At 41.2% G+C, this 18,966-nt stretch overlaps 1 protein-coding gene across 1 annotated transcript in view; it reads left to right on the forward strand.

Moving 5' to 3' along the window:
- The window catches only part of ANKRD31 (ankyrin repeat domain 31), an 82,619-nt gene that overhangs the window by 23,294 nt on the left and 40,359 nt on the right, over nucleotides 1-18,966 (forward strand). The window contains exons 8-12 of the mRNA XM_054811104.1: nucleotides 1,705-1,979; nucleotides 2,299-2,426; nucleotides 9,060-9,239; nucleotides 12,404-12,546; nucleotides 14,972-15,116. Of these exons, the coding sequence (XP_054667079.1) occupies nucleotides 1,705-1,979; nucleotides 2,299-2,426; nucleotides 9,060-9,239; nucleotides 12,404-12,546; nucleotides 14,972-15,116 (871 nt within the window). The remainder of the gene's footprint in view (nucleotides 1-1,704; nucleotides 1,980-2,298; nucleotides 2,427-9,059; nucleotides 9,240-12,403; nucleotides 12,547-14,971; nucleotides 15,117-18,966) is intronic.

Below are 18,966 nucleotides of genomic sequence, written 5' to 3' on the forward strand. Positions count from 1 at the left end.
TAGGCTAATTGCCTCAGAACCATAGCAACTTACAAAGCTCTTTCAGTGAAGCGTTGATTTCTGAAATTTGTAGCAGAGCTGTGGGAAGCCTAATATATAAATTTTCTCAATATTGCAGTTAAGATTGTGAAGCAGGGTCCTATGGGAACGGGGATCTGTAACCTCTTGTCAATTAATAATTGGTTTTAGTTATTTTTGTGCCTCCATCTGCTGTTCTTGAAGGCAGAAAGTAGGGAGGCAATTTAATGAGGAAAAAATCCCAGTTAATTTTTTAGTAACTGTTGCATTCTAACAGTATATTGTTCACCTTGGTCTTTTCTCATCCTTGTTTCTTGAGAGTATCCTCATTATGGTGAAACAAGTAGCCAAAAAGGAGAGCCTGTACGAAAAGGTAGATGCAGTTGGGGTGCTGGATAGCCCATTTATTTTAATATATGGTCCTTTATAAAGCAAGTGACTTTTTTTTCTCTTTGAAATGTTTTCTTCTTCTTCTTCTGTAACCCTCCTCCCATAACAAATGTGATGCCATGGGAAGTACTGCATTGATAGTTTTGTAAACTGAAATAGTTGGTTTTCCCCAACTGCCATGTTAACATGCACCATCTCTTGACCTGGAGGGACCACTTCTAGGAGTGCACTTCACCTCTTCAGTAGCCTCTCTGCTGAACACGTCAATTTAAAAAATTAATCAGCGAAGCCTGCATTTCCATCTGTGCCCCAAGAAAGGACTAACAAGTTCTCCCACATCACTGTCAAAGAATTTGTGCTCATGTGTGCGGAGGGTGTGTCCTAAGAGCTTTCAGCATTACTCAAGCGTGTAATAAGCTAATGAGTACTCAGGTTTCAGCAACTTGAGTTATACTCAGCAGCATGTCACACTCACTTGACTGAAACAGTGAATAAACTCAAGTAACTCAAATTAACTGCCATGTAAAGACATATCTTTGGGGTGGGATTCCTCTCCCTTGTTGTTAGAGATAAGCCTCTGGTATACACCAATCATTTAGGTTCCCCTTGCACAACTTAGGACAAGGTGTATCACCATCATCTCTGAACATAGCTCTTCCTCTTCACTAGTGATAGGGGTAATGAGGATGCCTAGTGTCATCTAGATACCTGGCTTTGAGAAGGGTGAAGGTGAGTGAAGTGAATCTCTTCTGTGGTGGCAGTATCTCAGGGATGGTATGTCTTTAGAAATAACTTCTCAGCTAGGAGTTTCTGAACCACAGGTTCTTGATCTTGTGCGCATTTCTAGGCTTGTGCAAGAGTGAGGTAAGATGGGCTAGCTTAAGACGTCTTAAACATCACTTTATATTTTAGGACAAGAGCTCATGTCCATAAGAAACTGAAATGAATCTGTTAAGTTATTTCATATGTCCAACCAAACAACTTTCAGATAGTAACAACTTTTGTTCACTGTCAGGCAGCCTGCATTTATTATTAAAGTTGTGATTCTGAGTATCCTAATTCACTTGGCTAATTCTGCCAGGTGCACATGGTGTGGCATAGTGCTTTAGGAGTGCCTCTCCTATGGCAGCCTCTGTCTCATACCTGTAGAATTCCAGTTACTCACTTAAGCAACCCCTCAATTTTCTGTGAGCAGAAATATATTTATAAGACAATGTTCTTGGAGCTCTTACATATACAGCCCTTGTTTTAACTGCATGCTTACCAGTTGCTCATAATATTTCTTTTTTATCACAGCCTGTAGGTGATCAGCAGAGAGAGAAAGAAGTAATTTCAGGTTACTGGGGTGCCACTTCTAGTGAAAAGCAAACTGGTGAGGGAAGTTCACATTCAGCGGAGGCTGCAACATTTGCAGAAACAACCCAAACATCATCATGGAAAGCGATGCAGTTAAGAGAGATGTCCTCAAGAAAGCACAGAGATATTTCCAGTCATTGCCAAATACTAGAAGACATTCAGCAGGGGATGTCTCACGCTGGCAGTACAAGAAGAAACAAAGCTAAGGATTTTGAGTATGACAAAATCATGCATAATATTCTTATATTTTTTTTTAAATTAATGTAACAAATACAATGTATACAGAGTACTCATTCCTTATGTGAATGACCTTGAATGATCAAAAGGTAAAGGTTTTACTTTTTATTTAAAGATCTAGAAGTTAGTTTCTCTGCTGATTTACTGTTTATTCAGTACTACCTAAGTTAACGGATATACTTGCATGCTATTACAGACTTCTTTTTAAAATTAAATATATTCGCATTCTTTAGCTCTACTAAATTCTTGATTTATACAGAAAATATTTTTGTTGATTCTAAGTAAATCTCTTGTCAGTAAAATTCAGAAATCTACTTCTAAAGACAAGCAGGATCTAGAAACCAACATATGCCAAGAAATAACTCTGAATGAGGATAGAAAAGCTAAGGAGAGAAGAAGGAGCAGGAGAATTGAAAACAAACGAAGTAAGATATTCTCTGATGTTTATCATACAGATTTTTTTTTATTTGAACAACTATATTGAGTCAAATATAATTCATAAGCATTCCAATATATTATCGCATGGATTTCTTTTAAAAAGGTGGTATAAACATTCATTTTAATAATTAAAATTGTTGATAATTTCCCTCACTTTTTAAAATCGGTATATTAGCAACCTAACAGTTATCTTGTTTGCATAAACTCCTTAAGAATCATGAGATTTTTTTTCAGGATGCAATTTTTATCACAATGTTATATATGAAAAAATTTTCTTGTATTCTGGAAAGCAGAAGAAAAATGTTTTAATGCAAAGTGAAAATGTAGATCCTGATAAACACCTATATATCCTTCTATAATCTAATGTTGTGTGTGCAACATCATTCTGAGGGCAGTGCCATCCCCAAGAATTGACCTCTACAAAACAGTTAATTCTATTTTGAACACCTGCTGTTGTTATCTTGTCTGTTTTAAATACAGGATAACAGGCCCTTCACTACCACAGTCACAGAGCACTCTTTGAAGTATTTTTCATTGCAGTGTGCTTTGTCAGAGAGAAAGATTGCTATTTATCATCCTGAAGATGCATGCAGAGAAATTCTTTGCCTTGCAGAGGAAGTGTGTAGGAGAATACAGAGTTTCCTCACTTAAGTGCTCACTCTAGCACCTTTAAGATTGGGGTCTTAAAAGGCTGTGTGTGGGGGGGTTGTTTGGTTTTGGTTTTTGTTTAAGCCCACTCAGTCTGGATTTATTTGTGCACCTACAATAATTTAAACAGCTGACAAAATGTGGAAGTATTTGAACTGTAACAGCTATATTATAGATCTTACAAAATACGAGTAATGCTACCTCCAATTAAAAAACCTTCTCTTTTACAAGGTTTTAATTAGTCCCAGTAGAAGCACCATTTTTATTAAATTTAAAGTTGTATGACTAACTGCTCATCTATTTCAAATTGACTTACTAGTTCCCACTCAAAAAATGAAGCTGTTGGTTTTTTAGCATGATTTCTGCAGAAAGAGTTGTACTGCCTATAGGGGTAGCTTCAGGTTAATCCAATGTAGCAAGTTTACTTCCCTTTTGCATCAGACCTAGCAATCAAGAGTCTGTGAGTCATCTTAGTTTGGTCACTGAAAAAACAGCCCCACAAAAAGTTTTGGTCAGCAAGCATCACTTGTTTTGCACAAGGTCACATACAAGGAAGGTGGTAGGCAAGGCAAGGTAGAAGTGATGGGAAATAGGTCATCTTGAAGTGACAAGTTAAATTGGGTTAAGTGTAATGTAAAACTGCGCCTTGTTCTGTGTATGTCTGTGCAGTTTAATCCCTCCTGTACTGCTTGGCTAGTTTAGACCAGCTTTGACTAGGGACTGCAGTATCTTAAATGATTAAAGTCTTGCAATGCTAGACAGGTAGAGGAGAGGGATTATCCATGTGCTCAGCTGAGGGAAGGTCCTGGGTAAACCCGTATCTATTAGATTCTAAAAATCTACAAAGAGTCAAGAACTTAAGAAGGCTGGGAATTAGTTTGAGCTCACCATATATCAGCATGCACAAACCAGCAGAGATATCAGGCTTTGTGAGTTACAGCTCTAGGAGAACTATTGTGTTTTAAGGTCGTACTTAAAATGTCTATTTCTGACACCCAGGTGGAGTTTTAGAGTCAGTGAGTCACATCTGCTACAGCTTGTGGAGAGGAGCAGTGCACATAGCCTGCTGTCCCATGTTTTTTCATTACTAGATCAATTACAGAATCACAGGATGGTAGGGGTTGGAAGGGACCTCTGGAGACCCAACTAGTCCAACCCCCCTGCTAAAGCAGGATCACCTACAGGAGGTTGCACAGGATTATGTCCAGGCAGGTTTTGAGTATCTCCAGAGAAGGAGACTCCACAGCCTCTCTGGACAGCCTGTTCAGTGCTCGGTCACCCTCAAAGTAAAGTTTTTCCTCAAATTGAGATGGATCTTCCTGCGTTTCAGTTTGTGCCTGTTGTCCTGTCTCTGGGCACCATTGATAAGAGTCTGGCCCCATCCTCTTGACACCCGCCCTTTAGATATTTATAAGCTTTGATCAGATCCCCTCTCAGTCTTCTCTTCTCCAGGCTAAACAGACCCAGCTCTCTCAGCCTTTCCTCATACAAGCGATGCTTCAGTCCCCTAATCACCTTTGTAGCCCTTCACTGCACTCTCTCCAGCAGTTCTTTGTCTTTCTTGAACCGGGAAGCCCAGAACTGGACACAGTGCTCCAGATGTGGCCTCACCAGGGCAGAGTAGAGGGGAAGGATAACCTCCCTTGACCTGCTGGCCACACTCTTCTTAATGCACCCCGGGATACCATTGGCCTTCTTGGCCATGAGGGTACACCGCTGGCTCGTGGAGAGCTTGTTGTCCACCAGGACTCCCAGGTCCTTCTCCACAATGGTGCTTCCCAGCAGGTCAGCCCCTAACCTGTACTGGTACTCGGGGTTATTCCTTCCTAGGTGCAGAATTCTACACTTGCCTTTGCTGAATTTCATTTGGTTCCTCTCCATCCAATTCTCAAGGCTGTCCTATGTCACTGAATGGCAGTGCAGCCTTCTGGTGTGTTGGCCACTCCTCCCAGTTTAGTATCATCAGCAAACTTGCTGAGAGTACACTCTGTCCCTTCGTCCAGGTCATTGATGAACATGTTGAACAAGACTGGTACCAGTACTGACCCCTGGGGCACACCGCTAGCTGCAGGCCTCCAACCAGACTCTGCACTGCTTACGACAACACTCTGAGCTCTGCCGTTCAGCCAGTTCTCAATCCACCTCACTCTCCACTCATCTGACTCACACCTCCTAAGCTTGCCTATGGGGATGTTATGGGAGACAGTGTCAAATGTCTTGCTGGAGTCCAGGAAGACAACATCTGCTGCTCTCCCTTCATCCACCCAGCCAGTCATGCCATCATAGAAGGCTATCATATTGGTCAAGCATAATTTCCCCTTGGTGAATCCGTGTTGACCACCCCCAATAACCTTCTTTTCCTCCACATGCTTAGAGATGACACCCAGAATGAGCTGTTTGATCACCTTTCCAGGGATAGAGGTGAGGCTGACTGGCCTGTAGTTTCTTGCCTTTCTTGAAGATTAGAGTGACAATGGCTTTTCTCCAGTCCTCAGGCACCTCTCCTGTTCTCCATGACCTTTCAAAGATGATGGAGAGTGGCATAGCAATAACATCTGCTAGCTCCCTGAGCACTTGTGGATGTATCCCATCAGGGCCCATGGATTTGTGGATGCTGAGTTTGCCTAGATGTTCTCTAACCCAATCCTCAACCAAGAAAAGGTCTTCCTTTTTCCAGGCTTTCTCTCCTATCTCCTACCTCCAGGGTCTGGGATTCCTGAGGGCCAATCTTAGCAGTAAAGACTGAAGCAAAGAAGGCATTCAGTAACTCCACCTTCTCTGTATCCTCCGTCACCAGGGCACCCACCTCATTCAGCAGCAGACCCACATTTTCCCTAGTTGTCTTTTTGCTGCTGATGTACTTTAAGAAGCCCTTCTTGTTGTCCTTGACAACCCTTGTCAGATTTAATTCCAAGTGGGCCTTAGCCTTCTTGTTGAGTTCCTACGTATTCTTGACTACATTCCTATATTCCTCCTGAGTGGCCAGTCCCTTTTTCCACATTCTGTAAACTTCCTTCTTCCGTTTGAGTTTTTCCAGAAGTTCCTTGCTCATCCATGCAGGTCTCCTATCTCCTTTGCTTGATTTCTGACTCTTCTGGTTGCACCGATCTTGAGGTTAGAGGAAGTGGTGTTTGAATATCCAGCTCTGGTGTTTTGAAAATCCCGCTCTCTTGGACCCCCCTACCTTCTAGAGCCCTAACCCATGGGATTCTCCCAAGCAAGTCTTTGAAGAGGCCAAAGTTAGCTCTCCTGAAGTCCAGGGTTGTAATCCTACTTATTCCCCTGCTTCTTCCACGCAGGATCCTGAACTCCACCATCTCATGGTCACTGCAGCCAAGGCTGCCCCCAGCCTTCACATCCCCAACCAATCCTTCTTTCTTTGTTACAACAAGGTCCGGCAGCACCCCTCTCCTCGTGGGCTCCTCTACCACCTGTGTCAAAAATTTATCATCAGTGCTCTGCAAGAAGCTCCTGGACTGTGCGTGCCTTGCTGTGTTACCTTTCCAGCAAATATCAGGGTGGTTGAAGTCTCCCATGAGGACCAGGGCCTGTGATTGTGAGGCTACTTCCAGCTGTCTGTAGAAGGCCTCATCAACTTCCTCTTCCTGATCAGGTGGCCTGTAGTAAAAAAACACAACAGTGTGACCCATATAAGCCTGCCCCTTAATCCTTATCCATTAGCTCTTGTTCTTCATCTGTGCCTAGGCAGAACTTGATACATTCCAGTTGCTCTCCCATATAAAGAGTAACTCCACCACCTCTCATTGCTGGCCTTTCTTTCCTAAAAAGTACATAGCCATCCATGGCAGCATTCCAGTCATGCGAGCTATCCCACCATGTCTCTCTAATTGCAGTGAGATCATGTCCCTGTGACTGCACACAGGTCTCTAGTTCTTCCTGTTTATTCCCCATGCTGCATGTGTTGGTGTACAGGCATTTCAGAGAGGTAATCGAGCATGGAGGTTACCCTGGAGGGGTGCAAGAAGGTCCACAATAACCGTACACGCCCTTGAGGTGGTTGGCTTTCTGGTTCTTGTCTTCGGAGGCCACGAAGGAACACTTGCTGCTGCTCAGGTTGGCCTGGCTTATTCCCCAGGTGGATGCGATGAGTCCTTCAGTTTAAAGCCTGCCTCACCAGTTGGCCATCCTGCTGCCAAAGATTTCCTTGCCTCTTCTAGGCAGGTGGATCCCATCCCTCCCTAACAGGTTATATTCATTAAAGAATGTCCCGCTGTCATAAAAACCAAAGCACTGGTGATGGCACCAGCCACATAGCCAGTAGTTGATATGTATTACACACCTATTTCTTGTTGCATCCTTTCCTCTAACTGGTAGAATGGAGGAAAAGATAACTTGGGCACCGATGTTTTTCACTTGCACCTCTAGGACTTTATAGTCTTCCTTGATTCTACCCAGGTTCCAGCTTGCAGTGTCATTCATGCCCATGAGAAAGAGTAGCAGTGGATAGTAGTCTGTGTTCTTGACACTTCGGGGCACCATCTTGGCAGTATCTCGGATCTTGGCTCCCGGAAGGCAGCGTACATGTCATGACTCCCTGTCAGGTTGGCAGATGGGTGCCTCGGTGCCCCTTAACAGGGAGTCACCCACTACAAGCATTCATCATTTCTTTTTATGGTATCCACTGTGCACTGCTGGTACAGTTTCTCCTTGCAGACCTTGCTCGTGGGTGTCTATAGCTGCTGAAGTTTCATGTCTGGTTTTGGTTGTGAAGCTGGAGGGTGGAGACTGAAGCAGAGCCCTGCTTTTGTGGGTCACCAGGGTCCGAGGTGCCTTATTCCCAGTGGTGTCCGCTACTGGAACTTGATTATGAAACCACCTATCTGTCTGTGTCTCAGCTTCTCTAATACTGTGCAGTCTTTTAACTGTTTCCTGCAACTCGGTCACCTGACGTAACAGATCATCAACCTGTGCACACCTTGTGCAGGTACTGACCTTTTCACCAGGAGAAGGGTCTGGGCAGTCACTGCAACCTACTGCCTGTACTGAGGTCTCCTTCCTTACCGGTTCTGTCTGGGTGGATGCATCAGACATCTCAGGGGAGATACTCTCTGTAGGAACACGCCTAGGCCATGGATTATGCTTTCCTGCAGGCAATGTTCCTGTGCTTTCTTTCCTCCCTTGTTTCTTTCTTCTCTCCCTGTTTTTCAGAACAGGCAGTAGCCAGGATGCTTTTCTCCGCAGCATGAAGGGATGCTGGGATGTCACTGCTGGTGAAGTATAGAACAGGTCATCTACATATTGGAAATAATTTCCCCTACGATGAAGACTAATGAGTGCATGATGGGAAACAGTGTTTGTTTTGTAAAATAATAAACGAGAAGTTAAAACCAGTATCTTTTACATTTTTTTTTTTTCACATTTAGGCCTCATATTCCAGCTGTTCTCTTTCTCTCATTGCAAAAGTGGCCAAGCTGGTTGTGGAGTAATGGGGAAAAATAATCTGAGGGAGCTAATCTTAATCACTATCCTACTGTAAATACTCCTTGCTCATGAAGTGGAGGTTTTAAAACATAAATGAGTACAAAAGAACTACTCATAAATTTGACTTTTAAGAAAAGAGAAATTACTGAATAACTGACTAGCCATTGAAATGCTCATCTCGTAATGAATTGTAACCTAGAATAGCAGTTTTATAATCCAGTGGGAAACAATGCACTTTGCAAAAATGTAATTAAAAAGGAAGAAGTCTAAACTTAACACACTTTTACAAAATCATATTTCTGTGTGTTGCATTTCAGTTGTAGCTTTGTTATGGAATTCACAATGGCATCTTTTTCTGAATAGTAGTATTATTTAATTGGTAGTGTGTTTTTTGAGATATTCTTTTCTACTAGATTGAATGACCATTTTTTCTCCAGAAAGCTTATTTACTAACTGTAGTGCAAAGTGAAGCCAAAATAAGAGAGGAAAGATATTTTTCTGTTCAACGGATCTTTTACATTATTTTTCAGGACAAGAAGCTTTTGGTAGGAATTCTGTAAATCGTCTTTGCCCCCTTTCACTGTCAACAATTAATAGGAGGAATATTTATGGTGAGACCTTACTGCATAGAGCTGTTGCTTGTCAAGATGTAGACCTTGTACGTAACATAATAAAAGCCAGTGGAAATGTAAATGTTCAGGATTATGCTGGTAAGTTGCAATTGTATTAAAATACTATTTTCAAAATAAGTATCTACCTGTAACCAATAAAGGGCATATTACGAGTTTGTGCAGTGGACAAGACTGTAGGTTTGTGACTAGTCAGTAGATTAATAAATTTTTATTCATTTAACTTGGTAATTTTTCATAAGAAAATATATAGACCTATGTATAAGTTATGATAAAAAAATAAAATTTTGTGGAAAAAGTGAGCACTTAAAAAATTAAAAGTGATGCATTAAGTTTATTTAGCCTTAATTCAACAATCCTGTGCCTGCTTATCACAAAACACTTCCTTAATTAAATAATGTAATACTTTTTAAAGATTCTTTTTTTGTCCATTTCAGTGGCAAAACTGAGACACCAAGACTTAGATTTTTCAGTTTAATTTTTCAGGGACTCTGATTTTGCCCCTTGCATCTTAAAGGAAGTTGTAGCTTCATAATGTAGCCCTGCTTTGATTTTGTAAAGTTGTGAGTACTTCGTATTTTGCATTTTTACTTCATCTTGGGCACCAAAAAAAACCCCAAAAACAAAAAACAGACAAATAGTGGCCAGCTGTGAATGTTTTGATTGAAGCAATTCACCTTATCCAGCTTCATGTGTCATCACACTTTGTACCAAAGACATTGCCACACCCTGAAGTATCAATTGATTGTTTCAAATGTAAGACTGTTGTCCCTTATTTTGCAGTTCCCTGCCTGTCTCATCCATTAGGCTCTGATAAACTTCCATAACAAAAGAAAAAATGTTTTCACAGACAGCTGGCTCATTTGGTAGAAAACTTTATTCATTCTTAGAGTGTTTCCATCCGGTGCAGTGGCTAGGATTTCACAACAGTTCCGTGGCAACAGCAAAAAAAAAAATGTTCTGCAGTTAAAGGCTGTTGCATAATGCAAACACGTAACAGACCAAACATTAAGGTAGAAATTATCTGTCTTCTGGAATATATTGAGAGATAGATTGGGTTAGCAGCAAATTTCAGTCTTTTACAGTGTAGGACTGGCATTTGAGCTAACAGAGTGACTCATAATGTGTGTTAACTTGTGCTAGAGGTAGATGACAAAATATTTTGTTGGTGGGTTTCAAAACCACCTACTGACAACAGAGAAATGTTGATAGTATGGGTTCAGCTGCAGCCTCTGTGGGCAAGAGTGCTAAAGTGCACTGGTTCCAGTTTTTGGTCTCACAACTGCTTCCTTTTTCTGCCTTGGCATGTTTTGCCAGGCCTCTGTTTCTTCATCCCCCAGACTCTGACTGCTATTTTTTGGTGTGAAAGGAGCACAACTGCTGTGTTTTAGTTGAACTCCTTGAAGAGATAAGAGGCTGACCTGGCCCTTCTTCTTTCTTTTTTAATGAGGGAGGTGTAATCAGAAAGAAGTAGAGTTGCCAGACCTGTGCCATCTTGAAATGCACTTTCGTTTCCCTCTCTTTGGAAATCATTGTTCTGATTATTGTATTCTGCCTCTGTGCCTTTTCTCTTCCTTTAAAGCCCTCCACCAGTGATTATCCATATCTTAGCCTAGCATTTTTCCTTATTCCTGTGCTACAGTACTCTGCTTCAGTACCTTACTGAGTTCTTGGGTCCTTTTGTTTGTTTTTTTTCCTCCTTTTTATTTTCTGGACATCAGCATGTAGGATATGGACAGCATGGTAGAGACACTGTCTGCGCTCTCAGTTTGTCTTGATTTACATTGCCTTGAGGGAGCCAGAAAACTGTTGCAATGAAACTTGTGTTTCTCCTTGGTCTGGAGCATTCATAGTGTCCTTGGAGAATCATGTTGCTAAACTCTCATGATTATCAATTGAACATGTTGCAGGTTCAATTTTTCAGGGGCTTATTAGTATAAGAGATAGAGGATATTTTTTACTGAGGGAGAAATAGGTCCTTTCCCCTAAGTGAACCGTTTTTATCCTCCCCTTAACAGATTTCAAACTTTTGCTCCAGAATATGGAGTTGCTAGAACTTCTTAATGAAATAGGCTCTATAAAATGCAAGTAAAATGTTTTACAAGTGATAACTGTTACAAGTCATTCATCTTGAAGCACTGTCAACATTAGGCAATGTAGTTAAAACTTAGCTGAGTTTCAAGCATCCGGAAACTATGCATAATAGCACAAAATTTTTTTGATAACCTGATGCAACATCCTGTTGTAAATGCAACTCTGTATGAATATACAATATTCTGGGTTGGGTAGTGTATAAGAGAGCCTCAAGAGTTTCTCTTTCTAATGAAATTAATATAATTTTGCTTAATGGGAGCAGAACAGTCTTAATAAGCCTAATTCACATATTAATTCACATATCTAGTATGTGAATTAGGCCCAGACAACCTTCTGATAATGAGAGATGGTCAAAGAGTAAGGCTGTCAATGAAAAGGGTCTTCTGAAGGGCATGCTGGTTTGCAAGCTGCAAGATAAGAAGTGGAAGGTCCTCTGTCTTTTAGGTTTTTTACACTACAAAAAACTGGCACATAATGAATGTTTCAGGAGCTGATGCAAGGCTATGCTAAACCCAGCTGAAAGACTTATATGCCATGTTCTATTTTTCCTCAACGCTTCCTTCATGAAGTAGAGTTGCTCTGTGGGTCATGAAGCTCATATCTTGCTTTATCCATTTAGATGTGAATGGATATGGAATTTCAGTAAGAATTTTTTATTACTCTCTTCAGAAACTCAAACCATTCTTGGATAGTCTTAAAAACTTTTTTGTTTGGCAGTAGAGACTCTGGGTCTTTATTTTGTCTCTTCTTTTTTACTTAGCCTCTTCAGCATGCCTATGTAGATAAAAGAGTGCCATGAAAAATTATCTCATTCTTAAAATAGCATATACATTTTATTTGGGGAGAAATTACTAAGATGTGGGTGGAATAATCTTTATTCTCTTCTTTCATAATGGAACTATCTAAAACTAATATTGTTACAGCAACACCTGTTTCTTCAGTAATTGCAAATTTTGACAAAAGAATGACATCTCCCAGCCCTTGTGACTTTTTAATAAACTTTTCTTCATACAACTTACTGCACAGTGCATCAGTTTTTAACTTTTCAGTGTACTCTCTGGAATATTTGTCAAATAGACAGGGTAAAACTGACATAAATGTTTATAAGTTATTTCACCCAAACGTGAAATACAGGTTTTTCTTTTTTGTAGGCTGGACTGCACTACATATAGCAAGTGTGGAAGGCTTTTATAGGATAGCAAATGAACTTTTGAAAGCAGGAGCTAATGTTAATGCTAGAGGAAATGAACAAATAACACCATTGCAAGATGCAGTTAAAGAAGGCCATTATGAGGTATATTCCAAATTGAACACAAATTATGGTCGAGGAATAGAAATTAGTGTTGATGGGTCCAGAAGGTCACACAATGTTTTTACATGTGGCTGTTTTTTTCAGATTATGGGTAAATTCAGGAGCTTGCAAGTCCTTTCTGCCCAATTTCTGTTCAAACCATTTCATGCTTTACAAAATTTGTCCAAAGCAGAAATAAATTGGTTTTCTAACTGTTTGGGACAATGGCTGAAGTACTGAGGAATATATTGCTACTGTTTAATACTACTTGTTTCACTTATTTTATAGTGACCTGGTAGAATAATTTGTGACCGGAGCAGGCTTCTGGAGATTTAATGATTCTTTTTCATGATTTAGTAAATGTGTATGGTATACAGCCACAGCTATGCATAGACATTTTTTGTGTATTAACACATAGCATGGAGAGTTATGAAGACATGGCTTTATATTTTGCACAGTCTTAAACAGAAAGTCAACTGAATAGTCAATATGAATTAATTACAAGTTTTGTTGCCAAATGCAGTGGTTTCATAAGACTGCCTGAATTGTGGATCGTCTTTCAGTCTGGCAGTGGTTGTCTCTGCCTGTTTGTGCATGTTCCTAGGGTGGCCCAGATCTATGTAGGAATTCTGCATGTATCTTTTGCTTGCTTGCTGTTTCTTTCTGTAAAAGTGCACATATGCTGCCTAATATTTATTGATTTCCAAGATTTTAAAGGGTTTTTGTGGTGAGGTGTAAGAAGTTTTTTCCCTACACCTTTGCTCTCTTTCTGTTTCACAACTGAGATAAGACTTAATCTGTTTCTACCCAAGACTTCTTGGAGCAAAGAGGAAGGATGGACTTTTGGTTAATAATTTTCTCTGAGACTTGAAAGCCCCAGGCTTGGTTTTCAGCTTGTGGATCACAGATTCTTGTGGGTTCATGAAATATTTCTGAGTTCTGTTAAAGTACCTAAAATACCATGTCCGTGGTTATGGATGAAGGACTGTGCATCTCCACAAGTAATATTTAGGGGTCAGCAACTTGAATGATATTGGAAGAATACTGATCTCAGCTAGGTCACTTGGGGCACAGCAAGATCATTCAACACAGAGCTGTGTTAGAGTTATGTGAGCTGGTATGTCCACAGGGAATGGTACTACATGGTGGCGCTGTATTTACAGAGGAGCAGTGTAGTTGTATCAGTGCAGTGGTCTGTCAGACTTAATTTTTGTTGCTTCTGACTAGCAACGAAATAGTGATAGTGATTCAGTTATATGACTTTTGTAACATGGTATTTGGAGCTGTTTCTTTCAAAGCTACTTTCTCTGCATGACGTTATTGTTGTAGATTGGGAACACACCTTTTGACTGCTTTATCCCTTTCTGTGCCTGCAATGTTGCAAAATTTATGTCTTATTTCAGAGAAAAGGTAACTATATGCAAGACTTTCCAGTAGTACAGTTAAGGGGGACAGCATATGAGTGTGATGTGTAGCTAAAAATCTCATTAAGGAAGAAGAGTTCTCAATGTTACTGGTTGAAAAAAATCTGCAGATTTGTGACAACTAGTAAGCCAAGAGGGTTTTTGCTGTGGATTGAACCTTATTTTATTTGCTCTGTTGTTAGGAGAATGTATGAATTGAGAAAACTTCACTAGCAATTTTCTCAGTAGGAATCTGGTTAGAAGTAATGAGGGACTTTAAACGCATGGGTGAAGGATGTGAGTCAAGTTCAGTCTGAAATGATAACAGACGCTGAAGAGAGAAAGGCAGAGGTACAAGTAAAACCACACTAGTCCTGGAATAAGATTGCAGGGTTACCCATAGAAAGGAAATAATCCGATTGTAAATTTCCCATGTCTTCAAAAAGTATTTTGCAAAGGTAGATGGAACATTTTGCTGAAGTGATAATTTCTTGAATGACAACAGAATCAGGCTTTATATTTGTACAGAAATCATAATGTTGGTAAGATCATCTGAGTGGGTTTAATTTGACCAGATGAGTGTTGTACATCTGAAGTATCTGTCAAAGCTTCCCTTTGCAGTCACAGGAGTCACAATAAACACACCTAGAACACAATTTATTTTCTTCTGAAATAGATATCCTAAATAGATAAGCTGACCCATACCCTAAAATCATGTGTTATTTTCCACTAATTAAGAGCTATGGGGGGATGAATCCTACGCTTTATTTTGGGAGACTTTGACTTAATGGCATCAGTTTAATAACTGGAATGAATTTATAAAAATTAAAATAATAACACTGTAGGATAACGATGCATCTAGGGGAATGCTTGGGGTATATTAGCTGGAACATAGAGGGATTATTTGTCGTAGATTTGGTTTCAGTTGCTCATGTTGTTGAGTACAAGAGAGAGAAGCCTGCGTAAGGAAGGAGTATGGAAAATATTGTCAGAAAAGAAACAATCTGAAAAACTTATTTTTCTAGATGGCAGAGTTATTACTTTGGTATGGAGCTGATCCCTTATTAAAAAATGAGATGGAAAGGTGTGCATTAGAAGAAGCTTCTGACCCATCTATGAGGAAACTGCTTAAAAGCTATGTAGCAAAATCCAGAAGAGATCCACTATCAGGTAGGAGGGAATTATTCTGACATATGATTAACACTAAATGGAGAAATTCAGAACATCTGTTGCACTATATTTCCTTAATTGCTGCTAGTAGTTCCATGGGCTTCACTGTCTGGTGCCTGAGTACCAGTGAGCACTCCTTACCCAGCACAGTTGCTGTACATTGGCAAAGTATAAAAGCTGATGATGTCCAGCTTTTTTGTGGGCTGGAGCTACCTTTACATTTGAAATGCAGATGGGAAGCACAATATTTGTTGCCTATCTGAATATAAGATGGGGCATGGCTGGACTTGCTGATGGTTGAGATATGACTTGGAGCTAAGGATAAAAATTCTAAAGTGATATAGAGATTGAATTTTGGAGGATCCATAAGATAAAAAACGGAGGATCTAGAATTAGATCTAGGTCCTAGGGGTTGCCAAGCCTTAACTGCTTATCCTTAACTGCTAATGTTAGTGCTGGAACTATCATAATATTACTGTATGTAATAGCTAGTGCGTTTGCAGGGGTTGGTAGGTGAACATTTTGGCTAAGGCAAGAGTTGGATCTTGTACAGTCTCAGGAACTAAATTGAGAAGGAGGTTCAGAAGGGGCTGCTTGGTCAGGTACAAAGCAGTGCCACAAGATAAGCCTTGATTAGAGTTAGAATTAGGACTATTGGACACCAATGGGCCAGTGTGGGCTGTGGCATATTTAAGGATATTATCCTTATAAGTAAGGATTATATTTATGGCATCTCCAGGATCCCCCAGTCCTTGGACTGTTATCCATTATTGCTTTTCCATGCGGGTGGCAAGTGGGTGGCAATGAAGCTGCAACATGTAATCCAAGGGGAATCAAAAGAGACTTCAAAGCCTTGGGACAGTTGGTAAGGGAATCTGGCACACAGATAATTTTTTCCTCTCTCCTTCCAGTTGTGGGCAGCGAAACTAGAAGAAACAGATGGAGTGAGTCTATTAATACATGGCTCCGTGGCTGGTTTCACTTCCACAATTTTAGGTTTTTCAGTAATGGGATGGTCTGCACGGCACCAGACCTGCCGGTGTCAGATGGGATTGACCTTTCTTAAAGGGGAAAGAGGGTCTTTGCTCATGAGCTAGCAGGGCTCATCATTGACAAAGCTTTAAACTAGGCTTGAAGGGGAAGGGGAATAATATCGGGCTTGCCCGTGACGAGCTGTTGGATGACACGCCAATGTTAGAGGGATGGACTGCTAGCAAGGGCCCTCAGCCTGTTGCTCTGAGACATGCTGGGTACACTGGAGCACACTTTAAGTCTTATGGAGATGAGCCGGGGGCTCCTGAGGTAATAGGAGCCAACAGGGAAACACTGGGGAAATACCTCAAAGGAATTAAGGTGTGTCCCTCTAAAAAGGTGACATGGCTAACAGCTCAGCTGAAGTGCCTCTACACCAGTGCACACAGCATGGGCAGCAAACAGGAGGAGTTGGAAGCCAGCATGCTGCTAGAAAGCTACGACCTGGTTGCCATTATGGAAACTTGGTGGGACAAATCTCAGGTCTGGGATGCAGTTATCAATGGCTACAGGCTGTTCAGAAGGGACAGGTAAGGAAGGAGGGGCAGAAGGGTTGCCCTCTATGACAAGAAGTGGATAAATTATGAAGAGCTGTCTCTGAAGAATAGCCACAAGCAGGTTGAAAGCTTATGGGTAAGAATTAGAGACCAAGCCAACAAAGGGAACCTTGTGGTTGGTGTTTACTATAGGCCACCCAGTCCAGGGGAGCCTATTGACAAAGCCTTCTTACTCCAGCTACAGGACGCATTGCACTTGAGGCTCTGGTCCTGCTGGGGGACTTCAGCCATCCTGGCATCTGCTAGAGAAGGGGTGTGGCGAGCTGTAGGCAATCCAGGAGATGTATTGTGGGTAACTTCTTAAGCCAGGTGTAATAGACAGTCCTACCAGAGGGAATGTGATACTGGACCTGATGGTCACCAGTGCAAGTGAGCTAATTGGTGATGTCAAGATTGAAGGCAACTTGGGCTGCAGTGATCATACACTGGTGGAATTCATAGTCCTGAGGGATATGGGTCAGGTTGTTGTCCCAAAAGTGGGATCGTTTACCCGGTGTGCAGTACGCCAATATACACACAGAGCAGAGGTACTTTATTTATTTCATGTCTGCACAGAGATGGGTGTTAGGTGGTAATTCCACAAAGCTAGCACACTACACACAGAATCTACCACATATTTATCTTGTTACAGGATTAGAAAAACCCACCTAAATTTACGCTAATTGGTTATTAATTACCACATCATCTACTCTTGGTCAAGGATCTTTAAATTAGCAGGCATGCTCCTTGAGGGTGTGGGGGTGTGTAATTTGCATAGTCCTTTAATTGGATAGGTGGTGGTGAACTCACTCCCCCCCAGCCACCTTTCCCTTCCCGTGGTTACTGGTGATTCTTGTTGACTTCAGGCCTCTCTGGCAATTGCCTAGCTCTCAGTTCCTTCTGGGGCAGGATGTTTGCTCTTTATCAGTTTTTCAGGTCTCCTTCAAGGATACTCTTTAGCAAAGAATGCTTTTTATCAGTCTTTTGGCTCTTCTTCAAAGATACAGTCGTCAGCAAAGCAAGTAGCGCATTTAACCCTCAATTAAACAGTGTCTAAGCACTAACCCAAACACATTTCTGTGCCTGTAAAGTGGAAAATTCTACTTTATGGATATCAAGGTGAAGTGTAAAGTCAGGACCCTGAATTTTAGCGAAGCAAACTTCCAGCTGTTCAAGGAGTTAGTCAATAGGATCCCTTGGGAAGCTGCCCTCAGGGACAAAGGAGTAGAACAGAGCTGGCAGATCTTTAAGGACACTTTCCATAGAGCACAAGAGCTCTTGATCCCAAGGTGTAAGAAATCAGAGAAGGATGGCAAGAGAACAGCATGGATGAGTCAAGACCTGCTGACCAAACTAAATGGCAAGAAGGAAATGCACAGGCAGTGGAAGCAGGTACAGGTATCCTGAGAAGAGTATAGGGACATACTTGGTTGTATAAGGATGGGGTCAGGAAGACTAAGGCATGGCTGGAGTTGAACTTGGCAAGTGACTCAAAGAATAATAAGAAGGTCTTCTATAGGTATGTCAGCCAGAAAAGGAACATCAAAGAAAGTGTATCCCCCCAATGAACATGACTGGCAAACTGGTAACAATGGATGAGGGGAAGGCTGAGGTACTCAACAACTTTTTTGACTCAGTCTTCACTGGCTACCTCTCGTTCCACACCTCTTGAGTGGATGGACCTCAAGGCAGGGGCTGGGGGAGTTGACTAGATGACCTTTACAGGTGCCTTCCAACTCAAACCATTTCATGATTGTCTAAGTTTAGAATCAGTGCAGTAGGAGTAGGTAGGAGTCAAATGTGTGTGAAACCAAGGTTAATGCTACTGTAAGATATTAGCCTGACAGGGACTGTTGTATTTGGGAGGTCCCATGATTAGAGGTTAGGGCTGCAGCCACCAAAGGTCATCTAGATATTTTGAGCCTTACAAAGATTGTTGGGCTAAAAATATGTTCAGAATTACGGTTTGAATTAGGTTTTGGCTTAATCTGTGCTCAACAGCTGGGCCATTTGGCTTAATTTAGGGCTAAGCCTGGCAGGATCCAGTGAACTAACAGTGATCCTACAGCTAGAGTTAACATCTGGCATGCCAGATTCCCTGAAGTGGTGGAGAAAGAGTTGCCATGCTGTGAAGTGCCTGTTAAATTTAAGGCTGGATCCAGTGTGGGTTATTGGGTGAATTTTAGGGCTGGAGTTGGGGTTCGTGTTGCAGTACAAAATAACAAAGGGTGATGAGCTAGATATTTTTCAATATAGTGTGGCTAGTCTAGGTAGGTGTAAGA

Source organism: Grus americana, chromosome Z (genome assembly GCF_028858705.1).
Source record: "Grus americana isolate bGruAme1 chromosome Z, bGruAme1.mat, whole genome shotgun sequence".
NCBI classification, from domain to species: Eukaryota; Metazoa; Chordata; class Aves; order Gruiformes; family Gruidae; genus Grus; species Grus americana.